Source organism: Carettochelys insculpta, chromosome 1, assembly GCF_033958435.1.
Source record: "Carettochelys insculpta isolate YL-2023 chromosome 1, ASM3395843v1, whole genome shotgun sequence".
In the NCBI taxonomy this organism is placed as follows: Eukaryota; Metazoa; Chordata; order Testudines; family Carettochelyidae; genus Carettochelys; species Carettochelys insculpta.
In genome coordinates, this window is record NC_134137.1 from 191,109,899 (window position 1) to 191,134,655 (window position 24,757).

The 24,757-nt window shown below is 44.3% G+C and overlaps 1 protein-coding gene across 1 annotated transcript in view; it reads left to right on the forward strand.

Moving 5' to 3' along the window:
• The window catches only part of TMPRSS15 (transmembrane serine protease 15), a 119,997-nt gene that overhangs the window by 60,442 nt on the left and 34,798 nt on the right, over positions 1-24,757 (forward strand). Inside the window, exons 13-17 of the mRNA XM_074989555.1 lie at positions 6,306-6,395; positions 8,117-8,242; positions 8,749-8,889; positions 10,570-10,680; positions 18,605-18,737. Of these exons, the coding sequence (XP_074845656.1) occupies positions 6,306-6,395; positions 8,117-8,242; positions 8,749-8,889; positions 10,570-10,680; positions 18,605-18,737 (601 nt within the window). The remainder of the gene's footprint in view (positions 1-6,305; positions 6,396-8,116; positions 8,243-8,748; positions 8,890-10,569; positions 10,681-18,604; positions 18,738-24,757) is intronic.

Genomic DNA, 24,757 nt, shown 5'->3' on the forward strand with positions numbered 1-24,757 from the left:
TGGGGAAACGCTGGGGAGTGATTGAGAAGGTGTGTGCAGCAGCACTTTGTGGCTCTGCTGCTTGCACACCCTAAGCCTCCTACCACAGGGTTTCTGGGCTTGTCTGTAGTTTTAAGAACGGCTGGAGGCAGAAAGCATAGAACTGCTATTGAAGTGGACAGGGTGCCCCCTAGCCATCTGGCTGGCTCCATGAAGGACTGTTCTGTAAACAAAAGTCCAGCCCCCACATGAGCATCCCCACTTGTGTTTTGTCAGTAGAATCTGTTGACAAAGGTGTTCTACCTCATCACAATGAGGCAGAAGGCTGTCAATGAAAGTGCTTCATTCTGTCAATTTACTGTCAACAGAATGCATTTTTAGAGTGGACGCTCCCTGGATTTTGTCAACAAAATGCCGGTTTTGTCGACAAAACACTCTAGCATAATTATAGCTGTAGTGTCAGCCGCAGTGCAAATAAACAAAATAAGAAAACGTGTGTATATTGTAGTTTGGACTTTATGCCTGAAGCTAGTTACCAGTAACTAAATGACTTACTGATATTATACTTTTTTAAAAGACCACTAATGATTTTGCCAATATTTTTTCCAGACATGAGTAAAATCTATTACTTTTGTGCTGTATTTTCTTGCCAGGCCAGTGATTATAGGATTATGAGTAATGTATCTTATGCTCAGACTTCACAATATCAAATAATGCCACAAGCGGCAACAAGCCATACCATTTTAAGGTAGTTTCCTGTTCTGCTAAAACCATCAGATTTTATTAATTCATAAAGTTGATTAGCAATTGAAAACAGTGTGTATGTGTTTCATAACAGAATGTGTCATCATTTGTTGTTGATTCTACCTACAGAAAGTGACTTCCCTTTTAATTTGACATATTTTCTAATTTTTCTACATAAAATGTATGTGTCTTCAGACTCCTAGCACTGCTTTTTCTCTTTTAAAGCTCTTGACATTTCTTGCCAAGCATAATAGTCAGACAGGAAACCATTTAGTGGGGCTATCACAGAAAAATATTAAGCCATTCCTTATGTCGCAGAACTTCCTCTTGGGAGAATTTGAAGGACAATCTCAGCAGGAATTTTCCTATTGTGCAGGCTGTGGAATAGATATTCACTAAATAGCTGTGGAAGAATTCACTGTTCAGTTCTGCTAAACTTACAATACAAAAATATTGTTGTGTATATTAAGCAACTAAAATTACATTATTTTCTTGTTTGCTCTTGTAAAATGACAGTTCCTTGCTAACCACTAAGACCCAAATGAAGAATGCAATGACTTACAAAGACCAAAAATAGGTACACAACCCAATTCTTCATGCAGGAAAATTATAGTTTAATGGGAGTCCTTCCTTTAGGGTAATGACTCTTCCAGGTACCTCAATTGCAATATTCTTTATTTTTGCTATAAATAATTGTGAACAATAGAAATGAGGAGACAACAAAGTTGTGTTAATATAGGTAACTCGGGGACAAAAATAAGAAAGACCCCTCAAAATGAGGTAAACCAAAAAAATATGGCAATGATCTATTGCAAAATCAAACAACCATCTTTTATCATTGTGTTTAAAGATAGAATTTCGGATGCTTACCGATATTTTCTATCAATACAATTTCACTGCTTGATTTCATGTGACATCCTGTCTGTTGAGATTGTCTCATTGTGCAGTTACAAAATCTGGTTTTTTTTTTTAAACCTACAATTCTTGCTTCTGAACAACAAGAAAGGGATATACCCTGAAAGGATAATCCACAGAATAAAATCTTAGAATTAAATATCCAAAAGAATTTGGGAAAAATCACAAAAATCAAATAAAAAACCATGATCACATACAATGCATGATGAATCAGAAAGACACACACAAAAATCACACAGCTTCAAATTTAAAATAATAATTATAAATAAATAAGCCAATGGGAACTCTACCAAAAGCAATAGAACTGCCCTTCCCCCTCAATCTAGATATGTTTTTATTCTCTCTCTCTCTCTCTCTCATTATCATACTCATTTTTAGGTCCTCAAATGAAGTTTGCCAAGTGCAAATGGTGAAGTATCATAATAAAGGACATTTTCTTCTGTATTTTTCATCTTCGTTTAATAGAGATTCTTGTATTCAGATTTTTAGTCCAGTTTTACATGGAAGAGGTAAAAATATTTTGATGCCAAAAGTTTGGATGCTTCTCTCAAAAGAATGTAATGATCTTTGGAGGATCACCAGCCACAAATGGAGATTTTCCTCCAAGTATTTCTAATGGCCCTTAATAATTTTGACAATGTACATTTCACATCCTCAGAAACAGTAACTCCATTTCTGACCATAGTTAAAGAAAACCTCACTGACATTAATGAAGTTGTATGGGATGAGATTAAGGTTAAAGTTTGGCCCAAGGAATGTAAGTGGAGATAAAATGTTCCAAAGAAAGATGAGATATTGCCAAGCAAACAGAATATTTAAATGTGTATTTTATCTCTTCTCCCATAAGAACTTAAGGAGTGAAAGTTTCTTAATTAGTAGCGTTAATCATAAAATGTAAAGACTGATTTACAAATGTTCCCTTATATTTTAGCCAAAATCTTTAATTAAATGCCTTTTCTTGGAGTACAGTTCTGTTCAGCTGATGGATCTAAGAATTTTATCCTATTCAGATAAACTATTATTAGAGAAACAGAGAGCTATCATTTCCAACTAGATGGATTATTTATTCTAATTCTTTAAACACTTGTGCAAGCTCACCTAATTGGCATGTCCTGTAGAGTAGGTTTATTGTCAGAGCATAACTCATATGAAAAATTGGTCCATGAAAAAGACAAATGACTAGTTTTAGCATTTAGAAAGATTATGTGACTGAGTAAATTGGTAGCCAATGAAATGAAAATAACTGACATAAGTATTTCAGAAATTCAACTATCACCTATAGGATACTCTTTCTGTGGTTGCGACCACTCTATCTAATAACACTGGATAATGGGGATACTCTGAGTACATTATAATATGAGTCTTTTGTTGCTTTATTACCAAATATGTACAGTATCATCTTCTCTAAATAGCTGGACCACCATTAGAGTAAATATCATCATCATAATTAGAACAGCAGATACTGTAAGTGCTTCTGCCAGTTCTTTACCATCATTTGTCTCTAGACAGCTCATAATACATCTTGTTAGACCAAGTGTAAAAGATATTTTAGTAGCCAGCTGTTTAATGTGAAATTATACTTGAAAATCACCTAAAATACTAGCTCTTAAGTATTTAAAAGCAATGTCCCTTTTGAAACTCTTCCATTTAGTGTATAAATACTATTAGAGCTATCCATTTTGGAAGGCTCACTAATTCCACTGATGTCTGGGTGTATATGCACAGGGTCTTGACTACTCACCATAACACATTTTATTGCACTATATATTGGAAGGCTAAAATATGTAGGCAGAGCTCTAACTCTGTGTTCAAAAAACCTCTTTATAAGCATTCCCTATATATGTTTCGTATAGTCACACTACCATAGTACCCTGCTCTCCAAGACAGTTAGGTTTCCTCTCCTGCCTAGGAAATGGCACAGGGAGAGGTCAGAAAATCTCAGGACTTGAGAAAACGCTGTTGATGGAGGGGAGGCACACAGAGATATAGGTGTCGAAGGCCTATTGAAAGCATTGCTAAATCCTTTCCTAGCATATTGGAGAGGAACTCTTAATTTCACCTGCCCATACATCTTACATCTTCACAAGAGTAGGGAAGCATACCCTCCTAGTACTCTATGGAACACAACTCTAATAATAATAATAATAATAATAATAATAATAATTAATAATAAATAAGCTTTTCCCAGGGCTTGGTGACTCCATCTGCTGCCATACCGGTCTCATAGGGTAAGACCCCCAGTTTGGAGGAATGGTCAGATCCCTAAATTTTGAGGATTCTGTGTTCTAGTTAGTAGTTTACAGCAAGGGGGTGGCAAATGATCCTTTTGGATGAGCACTAAAGTAAGTTTCAAAGCACATTTCTCTTCTCCCTCTCATCATCATGTGGAAATATCCCACCCACTGCTGGCAGTAGAGTTCTGGAGATCACTCCAGAGCCTGCAGCCACTTTTTCCCCCTTTGCATGGTCTTAACTAATGATTGGCAGGCTTTTACCTTTTTACTAATAATAACCGTGATTTATAGTATAGATTGGACCTCTCTAATCTGGAACTCTCACATCAGTAATATCCATAATACAGCATGATTTCTGTTAGCTGGATGACCACGTATCATGGGTGTGGCCAAGTTTCCCATGGTCCAGTGAAGTTTGTTTCCAGTCACCAGTCCTGGCTCTCAGTGTTCAGTGCTGTTATTTAGCTGTAATTTACCCTTAAAAGTCTTCTAAGAGCCTAGTAAGCAGTGGAAGTGTTGATAATGTGCTAGACAAGATTGACCTCCCATGGTCCAGCAAATTCTCTCATCTGGCACCAGTTAGGTCCTGAAGGTGCCAGATTAGAGAGGGTCAATCTGTGCAACATGGTAAGAGATGCTCTGGCATAGCTCACTGTAGGCTTGTGTTGCTCATGCTCATATGGTATTACTCAAGAACTGAATACAATAAAGACTATGTTCAGACCTAGAGTAAACAGTGATATTTCCCTGGAAGACAGTCGGAGTTGCATCCATTCATACTGAGGCTTAAATTGTATTTGTCTATTCAGAAGCAAACATATGAGCTCAGATACTGAAAACTGCCTGGAAGATTCAGGAACTCAATCTCCTTTAGGGATTGGGTATCCAAATTCCTTAGGCAAGTTTAAAAATCTCAGCCCTAGTGTTTTACTACAGTACTGAAACAAGAGTGCAATACAGAAGTACAGGGAATCATGCAAGATTTTGTAGCAGGTTAGTTCTTTTATTATGGCCACAGCTGAATGAAAAAAGCATGCCATCTTTCCCCAAACATATACATAAACATGACACAAAATTTTAATAGCAATTTTTCAGGCCTGCTTTGCCATTTTAGTTCCACACATCCCCCATTAATAACTTACTCAGGCTGTAAAGAAAGGAAAGGGACTTTGATGTGTTTAAGAGCATAAAGTATTTTCTCAGGCTAGCAAGTTAAGAAATCACATAAAGGATAGAGATGTAGCTAACTACAGTTCCTAGATTTGCAGTAATTGTGGGGTTTTTTTTCTTGTAACACTTGAATGACAAGCATTCAAAAGATGGTACAGCCAAAAAATATCATGTATGTTTAAAACTGGATAGTCATTTATAAAGCCGTCACACTTTGCCTTTATGTAGTTCTGATAGGAATCACAGATCAACAAACAAGGGACAGCTCATGATGAATTCTCCTGTCAAAGTTCAAGGGGAAGATTTCACCAAGGCTATGTCTACATGGAGCTCTGCCCAGCTCCTCTGCTGGCAGAGCTATACAAAGTGAGCTTCTTGGGATTGCAAATGGATGACTATTTGCATACTCCCAAAGCTCATTACCATAGCTATGTGAGAGTTCGGTGCTGGTAGAATGGGGTGCTGGCACTTCAGAGGCTGTGTGGACGTGCCTCTGTCGGCTAAAACCTCCCCCCGCACTCCCCCCCTGTTGCCAGCCCCTTATGCTTCAATGAGGGTGGTTTAGCTGGCAGAGGCATATCCACGCATCCTCTGCAGTGCTAGCACAATCTTCTGCCAGCACCGAACTCTCATGTAACTATGGTAATGAATTTTGGGAGTTAGTAAATAGACATCCATTTGTAATCCTGAGAAGCTCACTTTGCATAGCTCTGCCGGCAGCAACGCTGGGAAGAGCTTCATGTAGACCTAGCCTAAGAGCAGTCACATTTGCAGGACTTGTGTTCTTCAGAATACAAGAACCACATAAGCAACAGAAGCTTCAAAAAGGCCTTTGATGGACCATTCTACTGCCCACCTCCTCATGAGGCTCTGCTGCCTGGCCACATACAGTAGAGTATATTATATCTTCCTAAGCAGAGGAGCAGTGTCTTTGTTCCCTAGGAGCTCTTTTAGATACTCTACTTCCTTGAGACTCCATGCTCCCACCAAGGTAGATTAACTTTGATTGCCTTTGGTTCAGGACTGTGTGTTAAACACTCTCTCTGGGTCTGGAACTTCATACAATTATTGTGCAGTTGACTGGAGTTCATTCTTTTTATAAATGTTTCAGTCCTTCCTGGTCTATAAAGCAGAAGGAAATACCATTAAGTGACCATTAAATGTAATAACTGTAATTTTATTGACTGGAATATAGTCTTTCTAGACAATTGGCTGCACAAACAGGCAGCAGGTGACACATTTCTGAAATGTTTTCTCTTTCAGCTGACTGCGGGGGACCTTTCGAGCTCTGGGAACCAAACACTACGTTCAGCTCTAGCAATTACCCAAACAACTACCCCAACCAAGCCTCCTGTAAGTCTGCCCTCCCCTAGATCTTATGGGAGGATTACTTCTATTAAAATGGAAATGGATTATAAGAACTATGCGCAGTGAAATCTTGATGTATAATTGTATGAGTCATAAGGAGTGTTTTGGCAACTTGCCAGGAAGCTGAGGTACTGTTAGCCAATAGTGAAGAAGATTGCATCTACTCTGTTTTAGTGAAGACACCCCAGATCTATTGGAGCTGCAGTTTTTTCAGGCTGTATTTATGTCCAGTGTGTTTTTTCCAGAAAAAAAAGGTGCTGGAGCTCAACCACCTCTGAAACTGCCTCCCTCTCCCACCCCCAAATGGCTTAACCCTTCACAGCCCCAAACTGCCCCCGCTCCTGACCCAAGGCTTAACCCTCCCTGCAGCCCCAAACCACCACCACCGCACCCCCCAGCTTAACCCCCCTCCCGCAGCCTCAAAATCCCCCCCACCCCAGACTTAAACCCAGAATCCCCAAACTGCCCCCCCACCTACCGCATACAGAAGTGGCCAGTGGCTTCTCCAGAGCAGCTCCTTGCAGAGTGCAGCCATGCGTGAGCCTCCCAGAGTGGTGCCTGGCACAGCGCCCCACCCCAGACTGGGAAAAAGGGTGCTGGAATGCTGTTCTGTGTAATAGCAGTGAAGAGAACTCCATGTCAGCCTGATGCATCGGGCATGCTGGCAGCCTTTTAATCACATCTCCTATTCAATAATTAATTTTAAAATATTTCATATGGAAGATTTAGGTGTGCTTTGTGAATGGTTTTGACTGGAGAGACTTGTCCCACAGTGATGTGAATCAGGACTTACTCCACCAAAGTTAAAGCAGTTACAGCAAGGTAGAACTGATGTAAGGCAAAGGAAATCAGGCCCACAACGTTTTGATAATGTATGATATTTGGAGGAAAAAAGCACTGATGTTGCTTTTCAATTACTTTTAAATTTTGCTCAGTTGTTGTGGCACAGCTGTATAAATTCTCTGGTACGCTAATAACAATGAAATCAAACTTTATTGTTTGTTTGTTTGTTGATCACAAAAGAGCATGTTATCCTACTTTCAGACACTAATTCCACAAGATACTTGACTGACTTTAAGTCTGTGAGTGGTCACTTTAATATCAGTGGTAGTGAAGCCATGGCTAAGGATAGGCATGTGCTTAATTACCTTGCTCAATTGGGGCCTTAGCATGGGACCCATGTCATTCTGAGTATGGCACACAGAAAAGATATTGCCAGTTATATCCTACTTATGCTGTTTTATATATGCCCTTAGGCAATTCCAGTTACAGGAGTTCTCGCTTTGTGGAGAAAAGAGTGCATGTATTTTGGGGTTATTTTTCTGTCGGACAAATCATTCTCTTCAATACACCCCAAGTTGAAAAGGTTTTTTTCCCATAAAAGGAGCATAATATGAATGGCCAGACCTATATAATTTGATTCTCGTAATTAAATAACATGGATACCAAGTTGCACAGGATTTAAGAGACAAGAGAGGTCATCTGGAGATGGACCCCTAAATAGCCTTGAAAATATGACCCTTAGTAGATAGTAAAAATAGGGAATAGGCTCCTTAATCACTTTGATGTGTTCATGCCCAACGATCAGAATAGTTTTCGGAGTCAGCTTTAACCAAGATCTTATTCCTGGAAATACTACAGAAAATAAAAAGCACATGGACTCTTTTGTTTGGCTGTGTTTGTATCAATTGCGTTTTTTTTTCCAGGTGTGTGGTATTTAAATGCCGAAAAAGGTAAAAACATTCAGCTTCATTTTCAATATTTTAACCTGGAAAATATCTATGATGTGGTTGAAATCAGAGATGGAAGAGGAGCCGATTCCTTATTTTTAGGCAAGTACCACATATTGTGTTATAAGGTGAATGAAGTGAGGAATGATTCAAGCAGTCTGATCATCATGACAGAAAAGGCAAATTTTTACCTGTATTTTGGGATGATCCAGGGTACTCAGGAGTTAATGAGAAGGCATGAGGATACATTTACTTTATTTGATCCTGTCAAGATTTATGTACATGCTTAACTTTACATACATGAGTACTCCCTCTATGGTTCAGAATATGCCAGAATGTTTATAGGATCACAGGTTATGTTGGTGCATTAATGTGTCAGTTTTGAAATATATACCTTCCTTGTTATAAATGGCTTCAAGGATGCGGGGCGGGCCTTGGGAAATAATTGCTACCCATATGTTGCTGTTGTTCTCTCTTTGTTTAAATATGTAATACCTTTCATCCTACGGCAAACATCTGCTGTAACATCCCAAAACATCTGCCAATTTGTATAAATGAAAGTCATCCAACTCACCACTGCAATGTACTAATCTTTTCTTTGAGAATAGCTGTCTACACAGGAAAAAATCCTGTTCTGGATGTCTTCTCTACCACTAACCAGATGACAGTGCTCTTCATTACTGACGAATCTGGAACTCAGAAAGGATTTCTTGCAAATTTCACTACTGGTTATAATCTCGGACTGCCCGGTGAGCAATCTGTTGTAATTAAGCCCACACACTCACACTCTAATAAAGTTAAATATGTTGAAAAAGCCACATGAAATTGGGAATGGCAAAAGCAACATGCACCGCATTGTTCTAAGCTGTGGATTATCTGTTCGTGGACAGCTGGTGTCACTGCAACATCCTCTAAATAGAGGATTAAATTAGGCCAGCTTCTGTACACACTAGAGCTTTGTGCAGTGCTGTAGAATTTAGTACAGACTCAGTATTGTCATGTTTACCATATTTTTCTTTTATTTTAGAAAAATTAATTTATGGAAAGTTAACAGCACTTCTTGCTTATGTTCATGCCCAATAATAAGCATACCTCCTTCTGAGTCATTTTGGTCTATCATGACTGTGTTTAGGAAGCTTTTCTAAAACATTTACTATGGACCTGATACATTAGAACAGATCAGCTTACATGGTAACTAACGATTAGATTCTGAAAGGTATTTAGGTTCTTAACAGTGCAAGTAGGAGATTTTCAGGGGCACCTAAAGAGTACCTCTTTAAGAGTTTTTAGGTTCCTAACGTCCATTGAAAACAGGAATTAGGTGCCTAGGCACTTCTGAGAATCCTTTGTGGTGCCTAGTTATATTATTAGGTACCTTCAAAAAGTCCAGTTCTTTGTGTGTACTGGGAATAGGCTCTTTGTAAAAGTGGTTCAAAAGGACAGTGAGCAGCTTTTTGCACAATGTGGCCCTAATTATGACTGCAGGACACTTGGAAATCTGGGCCAAGCATCTTTAAGAAATTTAGCTCATTGGGTGTATAACTTGTGCATTTTTAAGTCAAAATGATGCCAGAGTGTTTGTATAGATGTTTGTATAATTATAATTGGGAATTCTATCACTTTATCAAATAAGAAAACCTTTGTCTTCAATAGGTATAAAAATTCAGCCACCATAGCCCAAATGGCAAGGTAAACAGAAGCAAATTTTTAATAGAATAAGAAATTTTCTCTATTGTTTTGCTCCATAATTCAATCTGTAAGCAATGTAAACAAAGCAATTCAATATATATGCATATATAAACTAGAGAAAACAAATATATCTAAATATTCCGAAGGAAAGTAACCTTCTGTTAGTCGGTAGACCGAGTAAGTTTACTTGCTACCTCATCTATGCTGTCTTCTTCCTATTCCATCCTATTCTCTCTACTTCTCCCCAAATAAGGGTTGTTTTTTTAAAGTGATTAATGACTTTGCGTGCCTTCAGATTTTGCTGACCAATTTTTAAGATGCCTTAAAGAGGCCTGATTTATGAAAAGTGCAGAGCACCCAGGACCCATAATCACTGGTCACTTTTGAAAACGTTAGAGTGAAATCCAAAACTAGCTGAGGCCATTAGAACTCGCTGAAGTCATCTGTGGTCTTTGTTCCTTTCTCACCCATCAAGCAGGTTTCATACTTAACGGCAGAACACCAGTAACTAAACAGAATTAACAACTCCAAAGGATGTTACCATATAGTTGTTTCCATTTACCTTCTTTGTAGAAATTAAATTTAAGAACTCACGTGTGTCCATAAAAATGAGATATCAGTGAAGCATTCCCATTTATTTCATCATTGGGTCTTCCTTCAGTTGCGTCAGCTGATGTGCATGAATAGGCTTACCCTGTAATTCTGGTTTAATTTCCTTCATTAACCAAATCTTTCTGCAGAACCCTGCGGACCCAGTGCTTATCAGTGTGGGAGTGGGGAATGTATACCCCTTAATAACCTTTGTGACAAGCAATGGCAGTGTAAAGATGGCTCTGATGAAACAGAGTGTGGTAAGTGTTTATTGTCCTCATACTCAAAAAGCAACAAATGTATTTTCAATAAAGATCGTTTCTTTTCTTTTTATTTAGTTATTACTTTTTATCACAATGAATAATGATCAAAGAAAGAACAAATTTAAAGAGAAATATCCACAGCAGGTGTAAATTGACCTATCCCCCTCTAATCCAACAGAGCTAAGCCATTATATATAACATGGCTTGAAAAAGAACACAGTGGCTCATCCTATGACATTGCATCTATAATGGTACATATCCCTGCAAAGACAGGGAGTGTCTCCAACAGTTAAAAGTTCAGGCTATTTCAAATGCCAGGAGGTTATTGTTTGTCAGTTGCATAGCTAATTCTGTCTCAGTATGCAGGTAGATTTCTCTTTGAAGAAAGCCAGTCTGACTGTTGGATACCACAAAAATACTGCTTGTCAACCTTTGCTGCCATTCCTAACACCAGAGAACTTGCTGGACACTCTCTCATCCTGCGCTGGGAACAGCATTAAAACTACTTTTCACAGCTGCTCTTATGTGCAGGTTTCCATGAGAACAAGAGCAACAGCTGCTGTCATGCTATGATCAGTGAAGATAATTTAAAAAAAATACATAGTGCATAGGTTTTATTTCATGTTAAATGGAAATAATGGTCCTGAAATGACAAAACTTGGTCAAAATCATATTAAATCTAACAAAATATAATATTTCTGACAAAATGCTCTAGACAAGAAATTGGAATGCTTAAAGATACGTTTTTAGGCTTGGACACATATGTGTTGCCTTTGGTTGGTTTAAGAAAGACTTGTAGAGCCAAAGATTGGTTATGTACTGACAGCTCCCATGGACTTCAACCAGCCCTGTGTGCACGCATCCAAAAGCAGAATTTGGCTCTTTCCATTATAACAATATTTTCTTTTTGAGTGCAAAACATTATTTTTTTTCATAAAATAAATTGACCTGAGCTTCCACTTAGAGGAAAAGCTGTGAATATAATTATGTAGCTAGGAACAGCTGAAAAAGGTTTTCAACCATTTACATTGCAGATTTTAAAAATGGATGAAGCAGTCACTTCCTCCCTTAGTATTATGTCCTTTATCCCAAAGAGATGTTTTAGCACATATTGCTTTAACAGCTTCCATTAAATTAAACATCTAGAGCTGAGTGAGCTGTTACCAAAACAAACACAAACTTCCCTTAATCTCACTTTAAGTCTCAAAAAGAAGTGAAAAGTCAGCTAGCTCCCTTTTAGTTCCACAAATTTCTCCTAATTTTGCTGAAGCCCATTTGCTTGCTGCCATCTTCAAAAACTCTAGGACTGTGGCCACACTAGCCACCCATTTTGAAAACAATTTCGAAATGAGGGACAATTTCGAAATGAGCAGGAGAGTGACTACACAGAAATTGCTCGTTTCGAAATCAACTTTGAAATTAAAAGGCGTGCCTTTCGAAGTGTTATTCCACTCCCGTGTTGGAAATAACACCTCCTTTAGATGTTAATTTCGAAATGAAGTGTGTGTAGTCGCTCCCAAGCTGCCATTTCGAAATGAAAGCTCCTCCACAGAGCCAGCCCCTCCCTAGAGCACAGGGACACCCTGACCAGCAGCCAAGGCTCTATGGCTGTCAGCTACGGGTACCTTAAAGCCAAAGGGACACAGACACCCCATGCAGAAAGCTGAGAGTGTGCTGGCAGACATAGGAGCATGAGGTGGCCAGATGACCCTCCCAAGCACCCCCAGAAAGCAACACCCTTCCATGACTGGACAGATGGCTAGCAGCCAAGACCGTCGGGATCCCCGTGGAGCCAAGTGTTCCAGGCAGCAGGGCTTCAAGGGCTCTGGGCAGCCCCCAAAGAGGAGGGGGCCATCTGGCTGGAAGCTGAAGTCTGGGACCTGCTGGCCATCTGGGAACATGAGGACATCCTGCTCAGGATGGAGGGGTAGAAGAGAAATGCGGATTCCTTCACCTGCCTCTCCAGCAACCTCACTACAAGGGGCGACCCCCTCTGGACCTCCAACTAGGTCTGCTCCAAAGTGAAGGAGCTGTGTCAGGGCTATGCCTGATCAAGGGACTCAGCCCCGGCAGTCAGGGGTAGCACCAGCCACCTGCCCTTACTTCAGGGAGCTCCACTAGCTGCTGGGACCCAGAGAGGCTGCACCACCCAAGGAGACCCTGAACACAGCGGAGCTAGAGGGGCAGGGTGAGGGACCCCAACCAGGACCCTTGATGCCACCCCACCCCCCCACTGCAGGCCCTGAAGTACCTGCTGGCACTGGGGACAGCGACAGTGGGAGCAAGGGACTGCTGTACATTGCCAAGCCCTCCGAGGGCCCTAGCCGGGCTACCTCCACCTCAACCTTCCCTGAACTACCCCAGGAACACTCAGGTAGGACCAGGCATGGGGTGCCCTGGTAATGGCGGGGGGCGGTCCCCGACACAGCCAGCATGGGCCTGGGCACACAACCATGGGCCAGCGACCTGGGGATGGCCGTCATCACTGCCAGGGGGTCCCCACACGGGGCCATGGGCTGCCACGATGGTCAGAAGCCTAGGAGGGCTGAGGCAGCCACTCTAATGGCCCCACGTTGATAGACCCCACAGATGATGAGCCACCCCAGAGCCCCTCACCACAAGCAGGGTGGGATGGCAGCAGGGACAAGGCCACTGGCCCACGGTACCCAGGCTCTTCACTGATAGGGCACCACCCTCTCCCCTTATGTCTTCACAGCCTTGACATCTGCCAGCCACCCAGCCCCCTGGATGTGCCTGGGAGCAGAGGAGGGCAAAGGGGCAATGTGGCCCCAAACCAGGCACCGTGGTGGGAGGAGCCGCCACCGCAGCTGGGCAGATGATCTGGCAGCAGCCCACACGGATGCATGGCAGGAGCAGAACTGCTTGCTGTGGGATTGGCTCTCCATGGAGCGGGCAGCCTGGGACCAAGCGGCTGGGTATCTTGATATCCTCATCCAGGCCCTCGCCAACCGCCTGGCCCAGCCGCCCGCCCCATGGATGGCCTTTCTCGCAGCACCTCCTCTGCCCCAGCCCCTCTTCCTTCCCGGTCCCCTCCTCTGTCATGGCCCCCCCCGCCCCATTCCCCCCTCCAACCCAGGCTCCCCCCCTTCCTCAGCTCGCCCCTCTTCCCCATCCTGCCTGCGCCCCTTCTGCCCCCGCCTTGCATGTCTGCTCGCAGCCGACATGTCCCTTATCAAGCGGCAGGAGCTGACGCACTGGCTGTGACCGGGAGAGCCCTGCCTGTCTGTGGCTCCCCCGCTCCACCCCGTGAGTCCGAAACCCTAGATACCCCAGTCCAGCCCTACCTCCCCGTTCCACCTGCCCCATCCTGGCCCTGCTGTGGTCCCCGGACCCGGGGCGGTTGCAGCTCCAGGGGCTGTCGTGGCTCCCAACCAGCCACTCTGATGGAGGATTGAGACCCCCGCTTCCCCATGTAAATAGTTCACCCCCGCCCCCCATATAAATAGTCACATGTTCTTTGTTTTCCAAAAACAGCAGTTGAATTTATTTAACCAAGCTGTGTGTCCTGCCTCAGGTGGGGATGGCAAGGCAGGTGCTGGAGGGGGGCAAGGGTAAGAATGGGGGGGATGTTGCATGGAGCGAGCTGGGCCATGTCATGGGGGACCCCAGGCAAAAGCCTTCTGGAAGGCTTCCCACATACGCATCCCGTCCCTGTGCACCTGGTGACATGGGACCACACCTGGTTGCTCATAGTGCAGCACGGCCTCGGCTGCGCAGTGAGACACAAAGAGCTCCTGATTGCTCTCCATGAGATTGTGGAGTGCACAGCAGGCACCCATGACTGAGGGCACGCTGGGCAGGCCTACCTCCAGCCGCATCAGGAGGCACCTGAAACATGACTTCAGATGGCCAAATGCCCACTCTACAGTGTTCCTGGCCTGATTCAGGCAGGCATTGAAGTGGTCCTGACTCTCATTGGTGTGTCCCGTGTAGGGGCACATTAGCCAGGCCTGGACAGGGTAGGCAGCATCGGCAATGATGTACAGAGGCATGGTCATGTCCCCCACCAGCAGGTCCCATGGGGGGACATAGGTGCCCCCTGCCATCCTGTGGCCATGAGTTCCTCAGGACGTGGACATCATGGGCCCTGACCAGCCAGCCCACACAAATGTCCGTGAAACATCCCTGGGCATCCACAAGGGCCTGGAGGACAAAGGAGTGGTAGCCCTTTCGGTTGATGTACCATGCTTGGCTGTGTTTGGGGGCCTGGATGGTGATGTGGGTGTTGTCCAATGCACTGATGCAGTTTGAAAATCCCAGCTGTTGGAAGCCGGCCATGGCAGTGTCCATGTCTCCAAGGCAGATCAGGCAGCGCAGAAGGATCCTGTTGATGGCGGCAACAACCTGTAGGGGGTAGAGGGCACAGGCGCCTGTGAGTGTGTGGTAGCATATGGGTGACACCCCTCCCCTTGGCCCCACTCCCTGGGGTCCCACTCCATGGAACCCCACTCCCCGGGACCCCTCCATGGGTGTGTGGCCCCTGGTGCTTTACCTCAAGGAGGATGACCCCAACAGTGGCCTTCCCCACCCTGAATTGGTCACTGATCGAAAGGTTGCTGACCAGCGTGGCCAGCTTCCACACAGCAATGGCTACTTGTTTCTCCAGGGGGACCATGGGCCACATGTGGGTACCCTGGTGGCAAAGTGCTGGTGCTAGCCAATGGCACAACTCCATGAACATGGCCCCAGTCATCCGGACGTTGTGGAGCCACTGGTCATCATCCCACCATTCCCTGCTGGTGGGGTACTGCCAGAGGCTATGGGGGGCTGGAACAGGGGGTTCTCCGGATGCACAATGGGCGGGGGAGCCTGCAGGAGGCTGGCCACGTGTTGGTCAGCACATAGCCTCATATGGCATGCTGTTAGGATGGCCATCAGGCTGGCCATGACGTCCAAGGTATCCCTGTCAGTGAAGTGCTGTGGGTCCATGGCAGGCAGTGGTGTGGTACCTAACCAAAGCTCTGTCGAGTTCTCTGCTGGAGGTCGCATGCTGCAAGCAGCCAGGGTCCTCTGCATGTGCACGGTGGGGTGTTTAAGTGGGGCCCCTAATTGGGCAGCTGGCTGATGCTCCAGGAAGGGCTTGTCGGCCATTCAACCCTGCCCTTGCCATTTCCTGCCCCATTAATTTGAAATGAAGCTGTGGCTGTGTAGCCACTCCATTTCAAAATGACGGCAAGTCTTTTTGATGTTGCAGATTGCAATGTTGATCCGCTTTTTGTGTGTAGTCTCTTCCTTTCGAAGCAGTTCATTTTGAAGTGACGAATCAGGATTACCCCTTTTGATGTCACTTCCTAGTGTGGCCACAGCCTAGAAGTTTCTCAAGAATCATAGAAAAGGCAATATATTCTAAGGTTTCTATGGCTAATTCGGTGTTTCTCAACCATTTTTTATAAAGTATCCCTTTAAAAAAATTGTAAGTGCCTCCAGACTTCTCTCACATACTCCTAAGGGTGTGCATACCACCAGTTGAACATGGTCTTAAGATGATCTGAGGTCCTGAAACAAGTGCCATTCAACCTTTCCAGACTGTAGAATCATAGAACACTAGAACTGGAAGGGACATTGAGAAGTCATCGAGTCCAGTCCTCTGCCCTCATGGCAGGACCAAGCACCATCTAAAGCATACCCAATAGATATCTATTTAACCTGCTTTTAAATATCTCCAGTGATGGAGATTCCACAATCTCCGTAGGCAATTTATTCCAGTGTTTAGCCACCCTGACAGTTAGGAAGATTTTCCTAATGTCCAACCTAAACCTCCCTTGCTGCAGTTTAAGACCATTGCTCTTTGCCCTATCCTCAAAGGCCAAGGAGAACAATTTTTCTCCCTTTTCCTTGTACCCTGCTTTTAGGTACTTGAAAACCAGTGTCATGTCCCCTCTAAGTCTTCACTTTTCTAAACTAAACAAGCCCAATTTTTCAGTAATCCCTTATCGCTCATGTTCTCTAGACCTTTAATCATTTTTGTTGCACTTCTCAGGACCTTCTCCAATTTCTCCAGATTTCTGAACCCTTTTCAGGAGTCAGATTTGTTTTCCATGTCACCAAGTTACACCTCACTTAAAAACTACTTACTTACAAAAAGAGGCAAAAAAGTCACAGAACACTACTACTGAAAACGTGCTGGTTGTCTACCATCTTATTATCAAATAAATTAATTGGAAGAGAAATATTGTACTTCCATTTAAGCATAAGGCATATAAAGCAGTAAAAACAAGTCATTCTCCAAATGAACTTTCAGATAGAACTGACTTAACTCATGGTTTTTTTTTTTTGTATTTTTTTTTTATGTAGCCTGTTGTAAAACTAGGCAAATATTTAGAAGAGTTGATGTACCCCTGGAAGATCTCTGTGTACCCCCAACAGCACTCCTACCACTGGTTGAGAAACACTGAACTAGAGAAGCTTGTTAGTATATTGAAGACTGAAAGAAGCAGTTGTTTGGGGCCCAGTATCAGAACTCCACACCTTCCTTACCAACATTACCAGTAAGGGTATTTCTATAGTAGACATAGTAGTCAACTGCTGATACTCGCTTTTAGCTACAACAATGCGTAGCTAAAATTAACTTATCAATGGTTGGCTGCTAGGGCTGTTTACACAGAACAAGGTTGACAGGAGGTGTTTTGGGGTTGACTTTGACCCCAGAAAGCACCATCTTATGCATACATGAAACAAAACCCCAGAAGACTGGCCCTCAGCAGGTCTATCTTCCATGGTAGTATAGGCCTAGCCTAAGAGAATTAATTATGAGTGATAGATACATCGGGGCTAGAGGTGCTTTTGGCAGAGGACAATTGCAATTAATGGGAAGATAAATTGAAGAACTTCTAGGGGAAATCCAAGAGAAAGAGACAAATGGAGTCCAAAGAAAGGCAAACAGATCTGATTGAGACAGAAGAGAGGAAAGGGGAGATCTCCAAGACAGTGTAGAGGGCTCTAATTTTCTCTGGGATTACCCAAGCTTCCTGCCTTTTGAGGTTTGCCAGTCAGTAATTACTATACCTCATAGTTTCTGCCTCATAATGACGTATTTCACCAATTTGACACCCAGAAGGATCACACTGATACTAAACGCACACTGAAGGCGATATTCTGAAATTGCTGCTGTGTGCTGTTTTAACTAAAGCCACGTGAAAATATTTAGTATTTTTTTTTATTGAAATGAGGTCTCTGTACAGTCTGAAGTGGACTTTGCAAAAAAAAAGTCCACTGGGAACATTGAAATGTAACGTTAGGCTGACAATAATTTTCAGCAGTGCTTGATGAGAGTCATAGTTTGGAGTCTTGCTGTTCTGCTCCACTAGAGGCAGGGATGCTTAGTCATATTACAGCTCTGGTGAACCTCCTCAGCAGTACATGCAGGTGTAGTTTAATGGTTAACCATCCCAAAATAAAACATTTCAACACTTCCTGATTGTTTTGTTTTTACTTTTTGCTCTGTGAAAAAAATGACATCTCAACTTTTAATCCCAATTCACACTGGAAAAAAAACATTGAAATGCTAGAATTTCTCTCTCTCTCTCTCTCTCACACACACACAAAGAGTTTTGTAGTCCACCCTAGTTTTAATTTAATCTCCTATTTGTTCTAATGAGAATTGCTCTGAAAATTTGCTGATTCAGCACATCAACTCATTAGCTGTAATTGACAAATTTCCTGAGCTCCCCAGGGCTGTAAACTAAAACTTTCTCTGATATCAGAAATACAGCAGAGAAAGTAGCAGCATGTCTATCTCCTGTTGGGTGGTGTCACCACTGGGGCACAGGATTCCTCACTGCTGCTAGTTTGTGTAATTTATGCTTCCCTCTTCCAACCCTCATGAATCTGGTTTGCTGTTTGTTATACTTCTTGTATTATAAACCTAGCTGCCGAGTGACATGTCTTTTTTTGTTCACAGTACGTCTGTTTAATGGTTCTTTAAGCATCAATGGATTGGTACAGTTCAGGATTAAGAATAAATGGTATATAGCATGTGCAGATTATTGGACTGAGCAGATTTCTAATGAAGTTTGTCAACTTTTAGGACTAGGGTAAGTCATGTTATGTTATTGTCATAATATTACACATGCATTGCGTTTGAAAAATATTTATGCTGCTTTAGATGGTTTGAACAACTTCAGGATTGTCCAGAAAAGGAAGTATGCCTGTATCTGTGGAGCATGATATGCTTCTGAGGTTTTGAAAATGTATAGGCTATGCCTACACCAGAAGCATCTGTCTTCAGAAAAGCAGTCCAGTAGCACTTTAAAGACAAACAAAATAATTTATTAGATGATGAGCTTTCATGGGACTGACCCACTTCTTCAGATCATAGCCATACCAGAACAGACTCAAAATTTAAGGCACAGAGAACCAAAAATAGTAATCAAAGTTGACAAATCAGAAAAATATCATCAAGGTGAGCAAATCAGAGAGTAGAGGGGCAGAAGGAGGGGGAGTCAAGAATTAGATTAAGCCAAGTATGCAAAAGAGCCCCAATAATGACCTAGAAAATTCACATCCCAGTTCAAACTACATGTTAATGTGTTGGATTTGAATATAAAATGGAGTTCAGCAGCCTCTCTTTCCAATCTGTTGTGAAAATTCCTCTTCAGTAAGACGCAAACCTTCAGGTCATTAACAGAATGGCCCACTCCATTAAAGTGCTGGCTGACTGGTTACTGAATCAGGAGTGTTTTTATGTCTGTTTTCTGCCTATTAATTCTTTCTCGAAGAGAGTTTGAAGTCTGTCCAATATACAAAGCATGTGGGAGTTGTTGGCACATGATGGCAGATATGATGTTAGTTGAGGAACGTGAGAATGTGCCCATGATTCTGTGAATAACCTGGTTAGGTCCAGTGATGGTATCTCCAGAACAGATATGTGGATAAAGTTGGCAATGGGCTTTGTTGCAAGGAAAAGTTCCAAGACTGGTGACTCCCCCCCAACCTTCTGCCCCTCCACTCTCTGATTTGCTCGCCTTGATAATATTTTTCTGATTTGTCAACTTTGATTACTATTTTTGGTTCTCTGTGCCTTAAATATTGAGTCTGTTCTGGTATGGTTATGATCTGAAGAAGTGGGTCTGTCCAACGAAAGCTCATCACCTAAAAAATTATTTTGTTAGTCTTTAAAGTGCTACTGGACTGCTTTTTTTGTTTTGATAGTGTATAGACTAGCATGGCTTTCTCTCTGTTACTGTCTACAGAAGTTACTGTCAGAAGAGATGTTCTGACAAAACTTCTGTGGACAGATTGCATCTACACGTAAAAGCGGATCCATCTTTTGATCCGCTCTGTGAACAAAAGGGCCCAGGAAGTGTCTACATGGCTTTTTTCTCAACAGTTTCTATTGACAAAATGCATTTTGTGTGTAGATTCTCTGTGAGTTTTGTTGACAAAATCCCACTTTTGTCTACACAACTTGCTAATCTAACATAGCCATAATGAAAAGTTCATCCTTTGAACTTCCAGGCTTTAACTAAATATAAAACACAGGAAAAACTAAAATACTGCCAAAAAGGCTGCTTCTGTGGGCTAGTTCCTCACCAGACCAAAACCAGAAAGTCCAGAAACTGGATTAGAAACTTTTTTTCTTGAAATATCTAATCTCATACCCAAATCTCTGTGATGTGGAAAGTCTCTAAAAGTTTTATATATCACTTTCTGAAAACGAACCTCCTGCTGCTTGGTTGTACCAATATGTTTTATTGAACCTGTCAAAGAAGTAACATTTAATACCCACCTCCAAATGGGGAAAAGGAACCAAATCAAATATTTTATCAAAGAAATGTAAAATATGTTAAAGGTGTTGGTATATTTTCACATAGTCCCATGAGAGTTCATACAGTACATTGCCAGAGATGAAAGAGTTCTCTGCAAAAAAATGCAGAATTTAATTTACTGTCAGTAGTTTCAAGTGTATGAATTCCAGCAAGGAAATGAAGTCCTCTTCCTAAGATCTTTCTAGAATGACAGAGATGGAAAACTAAAGATTCTTTTTTTTCTAGGTAGTATGTCTTTTAGGTCACTTTCAACTTATTTCACTTGTTAAGCTGAAAAAAGAAGTTGTAAGTTGTTTCTCCAAATCACTACCCTCTGTACCCACTAAACTCTCTTTTGAAACTCTATAGCTGCGTCTACATGTGCACGCTACTTCGAAGTAGCGGCACCAACTTCGAAATAGTGCCCGTCGCGTCTACACGCGTCGGGTGCTATTTCGAAGTTAACTTCGACGTTAGGCGGCGAGACGTCGAAGTCGCTAACCTCATGAGGAGATAGGAATAGCGCCCTACTTCGACGTTCAACGTCGAAGTAGGGACCGTGTAGACGATCCGCATCCCGCAACGTCGAAATTGCTGGGTCCTCCATGGCGGCCATCAGGTGGGGGGTTGAGAGATGCTCTCTCTCCAGCCCCTGCGGGGCTCTATGGTCACCGTGGGCAGCAGCCCTTAGCCCAGGGCTTCTGGCTGCTGCTGCTGCAGCTGGGGATCTATGCTGCAGGCACAGGGTCTGCAACCAGTTGTCAGCTCTGTGTATCTTGTGTTGTTTAGTGCAACTGTGTCTGGGAGGGGCCCTTTAAGGGAGCGGCTTGCTGTTGAGTCCGCCCTGTGACCCTGTCTGCAGCTGTGCCTGGCATCCCTATTTCGATGTGTGCTACTTTGACGTGTAGACGTTCTCTTGCTGCGCCTATTTCGATGTTGGGCTGAGCAACGTCGAAGTTGAACATCGACGTTGCTGGCCCTGGAGGACGTGTAGACGTTATTCATCGAAATAGACTATTTCGATGTCGCAACATCGAAATAAGCTATTTCGATGTTGGCTGCACGTGTAGACGTAGCCTATGTTATTTGAATCTTTCTCAAAGGATCTTTCAGCATCAATCTTTCTACAAACAGCAAGGATCAGTCCAAATAATATTTTCAGCATTTTCATAGTGCCTTTTAACTTCAAAGTACTCACTCAGGAGAAATTCCCACTGAGTTCAGTGAGTTTTGTTTGAGTAAACAGCCTGCTACTGCTGTCAGCTAATGAAGTCACATATTTAGCTCAAATACAAGTGGTTTGTGTTTTATTTTGAGGGTCCTACGCATAATTCTGAGTTGTGCTTTTGGCTCACTGGCCACGTCTATACTAGCCCCAAACTTCGAAATGGCCGCACAAATGGCCATTTGGAAGTTTACTAATGAAGCGCTGAAATGCATATTCAGCGCTTCATTAGCATGTGGGCGGCCGTGGCACTTCGAAATTGACGCGCCTTGCCGCCGCGCGGCTCGTCCTGACGGGGCTCCTTTTCAAAAGGACCCCACCTACTTCGAAGTCCCCTTATTCCCATGAGTTGATGGGAATAAGGGGACTTCGAAGTAGGCGGGGTCCTTTCGAAAAGGGGCCCCATCAGGACGAGCCGCGTGGAGGCGAGGCTTGTCAATTTCGAAGTGCCATGGCCGCCCGCATGCTAATGAAGCGCTGAATATGCATTTCAGCGCTTCATTAGTAAATTTCGAAATGACCATTTGCATGGCCATTTCGAAGTTTGGGGCTAGTGTAGACGTAGCCACTGGGGGTTGTTTATATAAGTACTGCATAAAATTTAATTATGAACTTTAACATGTAGCCCTGATTCAGGGCTTTGCAAATAGTAACTGAGCCTCACAAAAATTTGTCTTTTACTTTTTTAACAGAGGAAGAAATATAGATTGTGTGACTTGCCTATGCTCACACACTAAGTGCATGGCAGAGGGGGAATGTAGGTGTCTGCCTGATTCTCAGTCCTCCTGCTTAGCCATTAGGCATACCTTTTCTCTGAGAGCTCTGTCAGCCTTATCAATGAGATGGAAAAAATTCCTTTTATTTCCCCACATGGTAAAACTGGCTGCATAATAAAAAATAAGCATTGTTGCAATACACCTTTTAATTAGTGTTAGTGCTACGGACTCATTCAGGTAAAATAGCAGACCTAAGTAGGTTGGTGAAGAGTAGGGGTGAAGATATGCCAAATAACAGTCACCTGAGTTCTTCTCTGGACCCTTAATCAATGCTTCCTGACTTGGTAAGGTGAAATTTGAGCTGCCACTGAGTGGGGGCCCTTCTCTTCCTGGCTTCCTACTGGTGGAGAGTCCTACCATTATACCCTGACTCTACTACTGCAGGTTCTCTTCCCTTCTACGACTAAGGAGTGGACAAAATAGTAGGCCCCTTCATCACAAAATTGGTTCTTCTTCCTCCTTACTTCACAAGAGCCAGCACACAACATCAATAACACTGGTCTCCATTTGTAGTACACCAGTGTTCGGTAGAATTATGGTCTATCTTATTGTGCTCCTTCACAGTCCTTTGGACATGTAATAGTAGCTTTTCCTAATGTTTTGAAACAGATCATGTTTGACTGAGGCTCAAAGCCTAGTTCTTTAACAATGTACATCCACTGACTTCATTGTGCCAGCAGCAGTCTCTGGCTACATCTACACGTGAAGCCAACATCGAAATAGCTTATTTCGATGAATAACGTCTACACGTCCTCCAGGGCCGGCAATGTCGATGTTCAACTTTGACGTTGCTCAGCCCAACATCGAAATAGGTGCAGCGAGGGAACGTCTACATGCCCAAGTAGCACACATCGAAATAGGGATGCCAGGCACAGCTGCAGACAGGGTCAACGGGTGGACTAGCGCTTCCGGGGCAACAGCTAGCCGCTCCCTTAAAGGGCCCCTCCCACATACACTCAGCCTGCACAGCACGCGGTCTGAGGAGCCATAAGCACACAGACCCCGGGCGCCGCAGTCATGGACCCCCAGCAGCAGCAGCAGCAGCAGCAGCAGCAACAGCAACAGCAGCAGCAGCTAGAGGTCCACCCAGCCCTCCCGGCAGGAGCAGGGCTTGCCCTGGCCCATGCCATGTGGGAGGCAGCTGAGTACCTTCTTGCCCCAGGGGAGGAGATGCCCCCAGGGCTGCAGGGCTCAACCCCTACCCCTGCAGCATCCCGCTCCACCCCCCGCCTCACACGCCGGTGGCTGTGGAGCTACCCCACCAGCACCGACTGGTGGGAGTGGCTGGTGCTTGGGGAGTGGGACGACGACCACTGGCTCAGGAACTTCAGGATGAGCTGGCAGACATTCCTGGAGCTGTGCCAGTGGCTCACCCCCGCACTCAGGCACCGGGACACTGCCATGCGGCGTGCCCTCCCTGTGGAGAAACGGGTCGGCATCGCTGTCTGGAAGCTGGCCACTCCCGACAGCTACCGATCCGTGGGGCAGCAGTTTGGTGTCAGAAAGGCCACCGTCGGGGCTGTCTTCATGGAGGTAAGAGAACCCACAGGGGGAGGCCAGGGCAGGGCAGGGGGGCCAGGGCAGGCCAGGGCAGAGCAGGGGGGCCAGGGCAGAGCAGGGGGGCCAGGGCAGGGCAGGGCAGGGCAGAGCAGGGGGGCCAGGGCAGAGCAGGGGGGCCAGGGCAGAGCAGGGGGGCCAGCGCAGGGCAGGGCAGGGCAGGGCCACGCACACCCTGCTCACCCCTCATTGGGGCTGTCTCATGTGCTTTCTCTGCAGGTCGTGCGTGCCATCAACGCCATGCTCCTGCACAGGCTTGTGAGGCTGGGGGACCCACGTGCCACTGTCACCGCCTTTGCCACCCTGGGCTTCCCCAACTGCTTCGGGGCTCTGGATGGGACTCACATCCCCATCCGCGCCCCGCACCACAGTGGAGGACGATACCTCAATCGGAAGGGCTACCATTCAGTCGTCCTGCAGGCCTTGGTGGACAGCCGGGGACGTTTCCAGGACATTTACGTGGGCTGGCCTGGCAGCACCCACGACGCCCGGGTTTTTCGGAACTCGGGCCTGTGCCGCCGGCTGGAGGCGGGGACCTACATCCCCCAGCGGGAGATCCCTCTGGGGGACACCACCATGCCCTTCTGTGTCATCGCAGATGCGGCCTACCCCCTCCGGCCGTGGCTCATGCACCCCTACACGGGCCATCTCTCCGCTAGCCAGGAGCGCTTCAATGAGCGCCTGAACCGTGCGCGCCAGGTGGTGGAGCGCTCATTTGGCCGCCTCAAGGGATGCTGGAGATGTCTCCT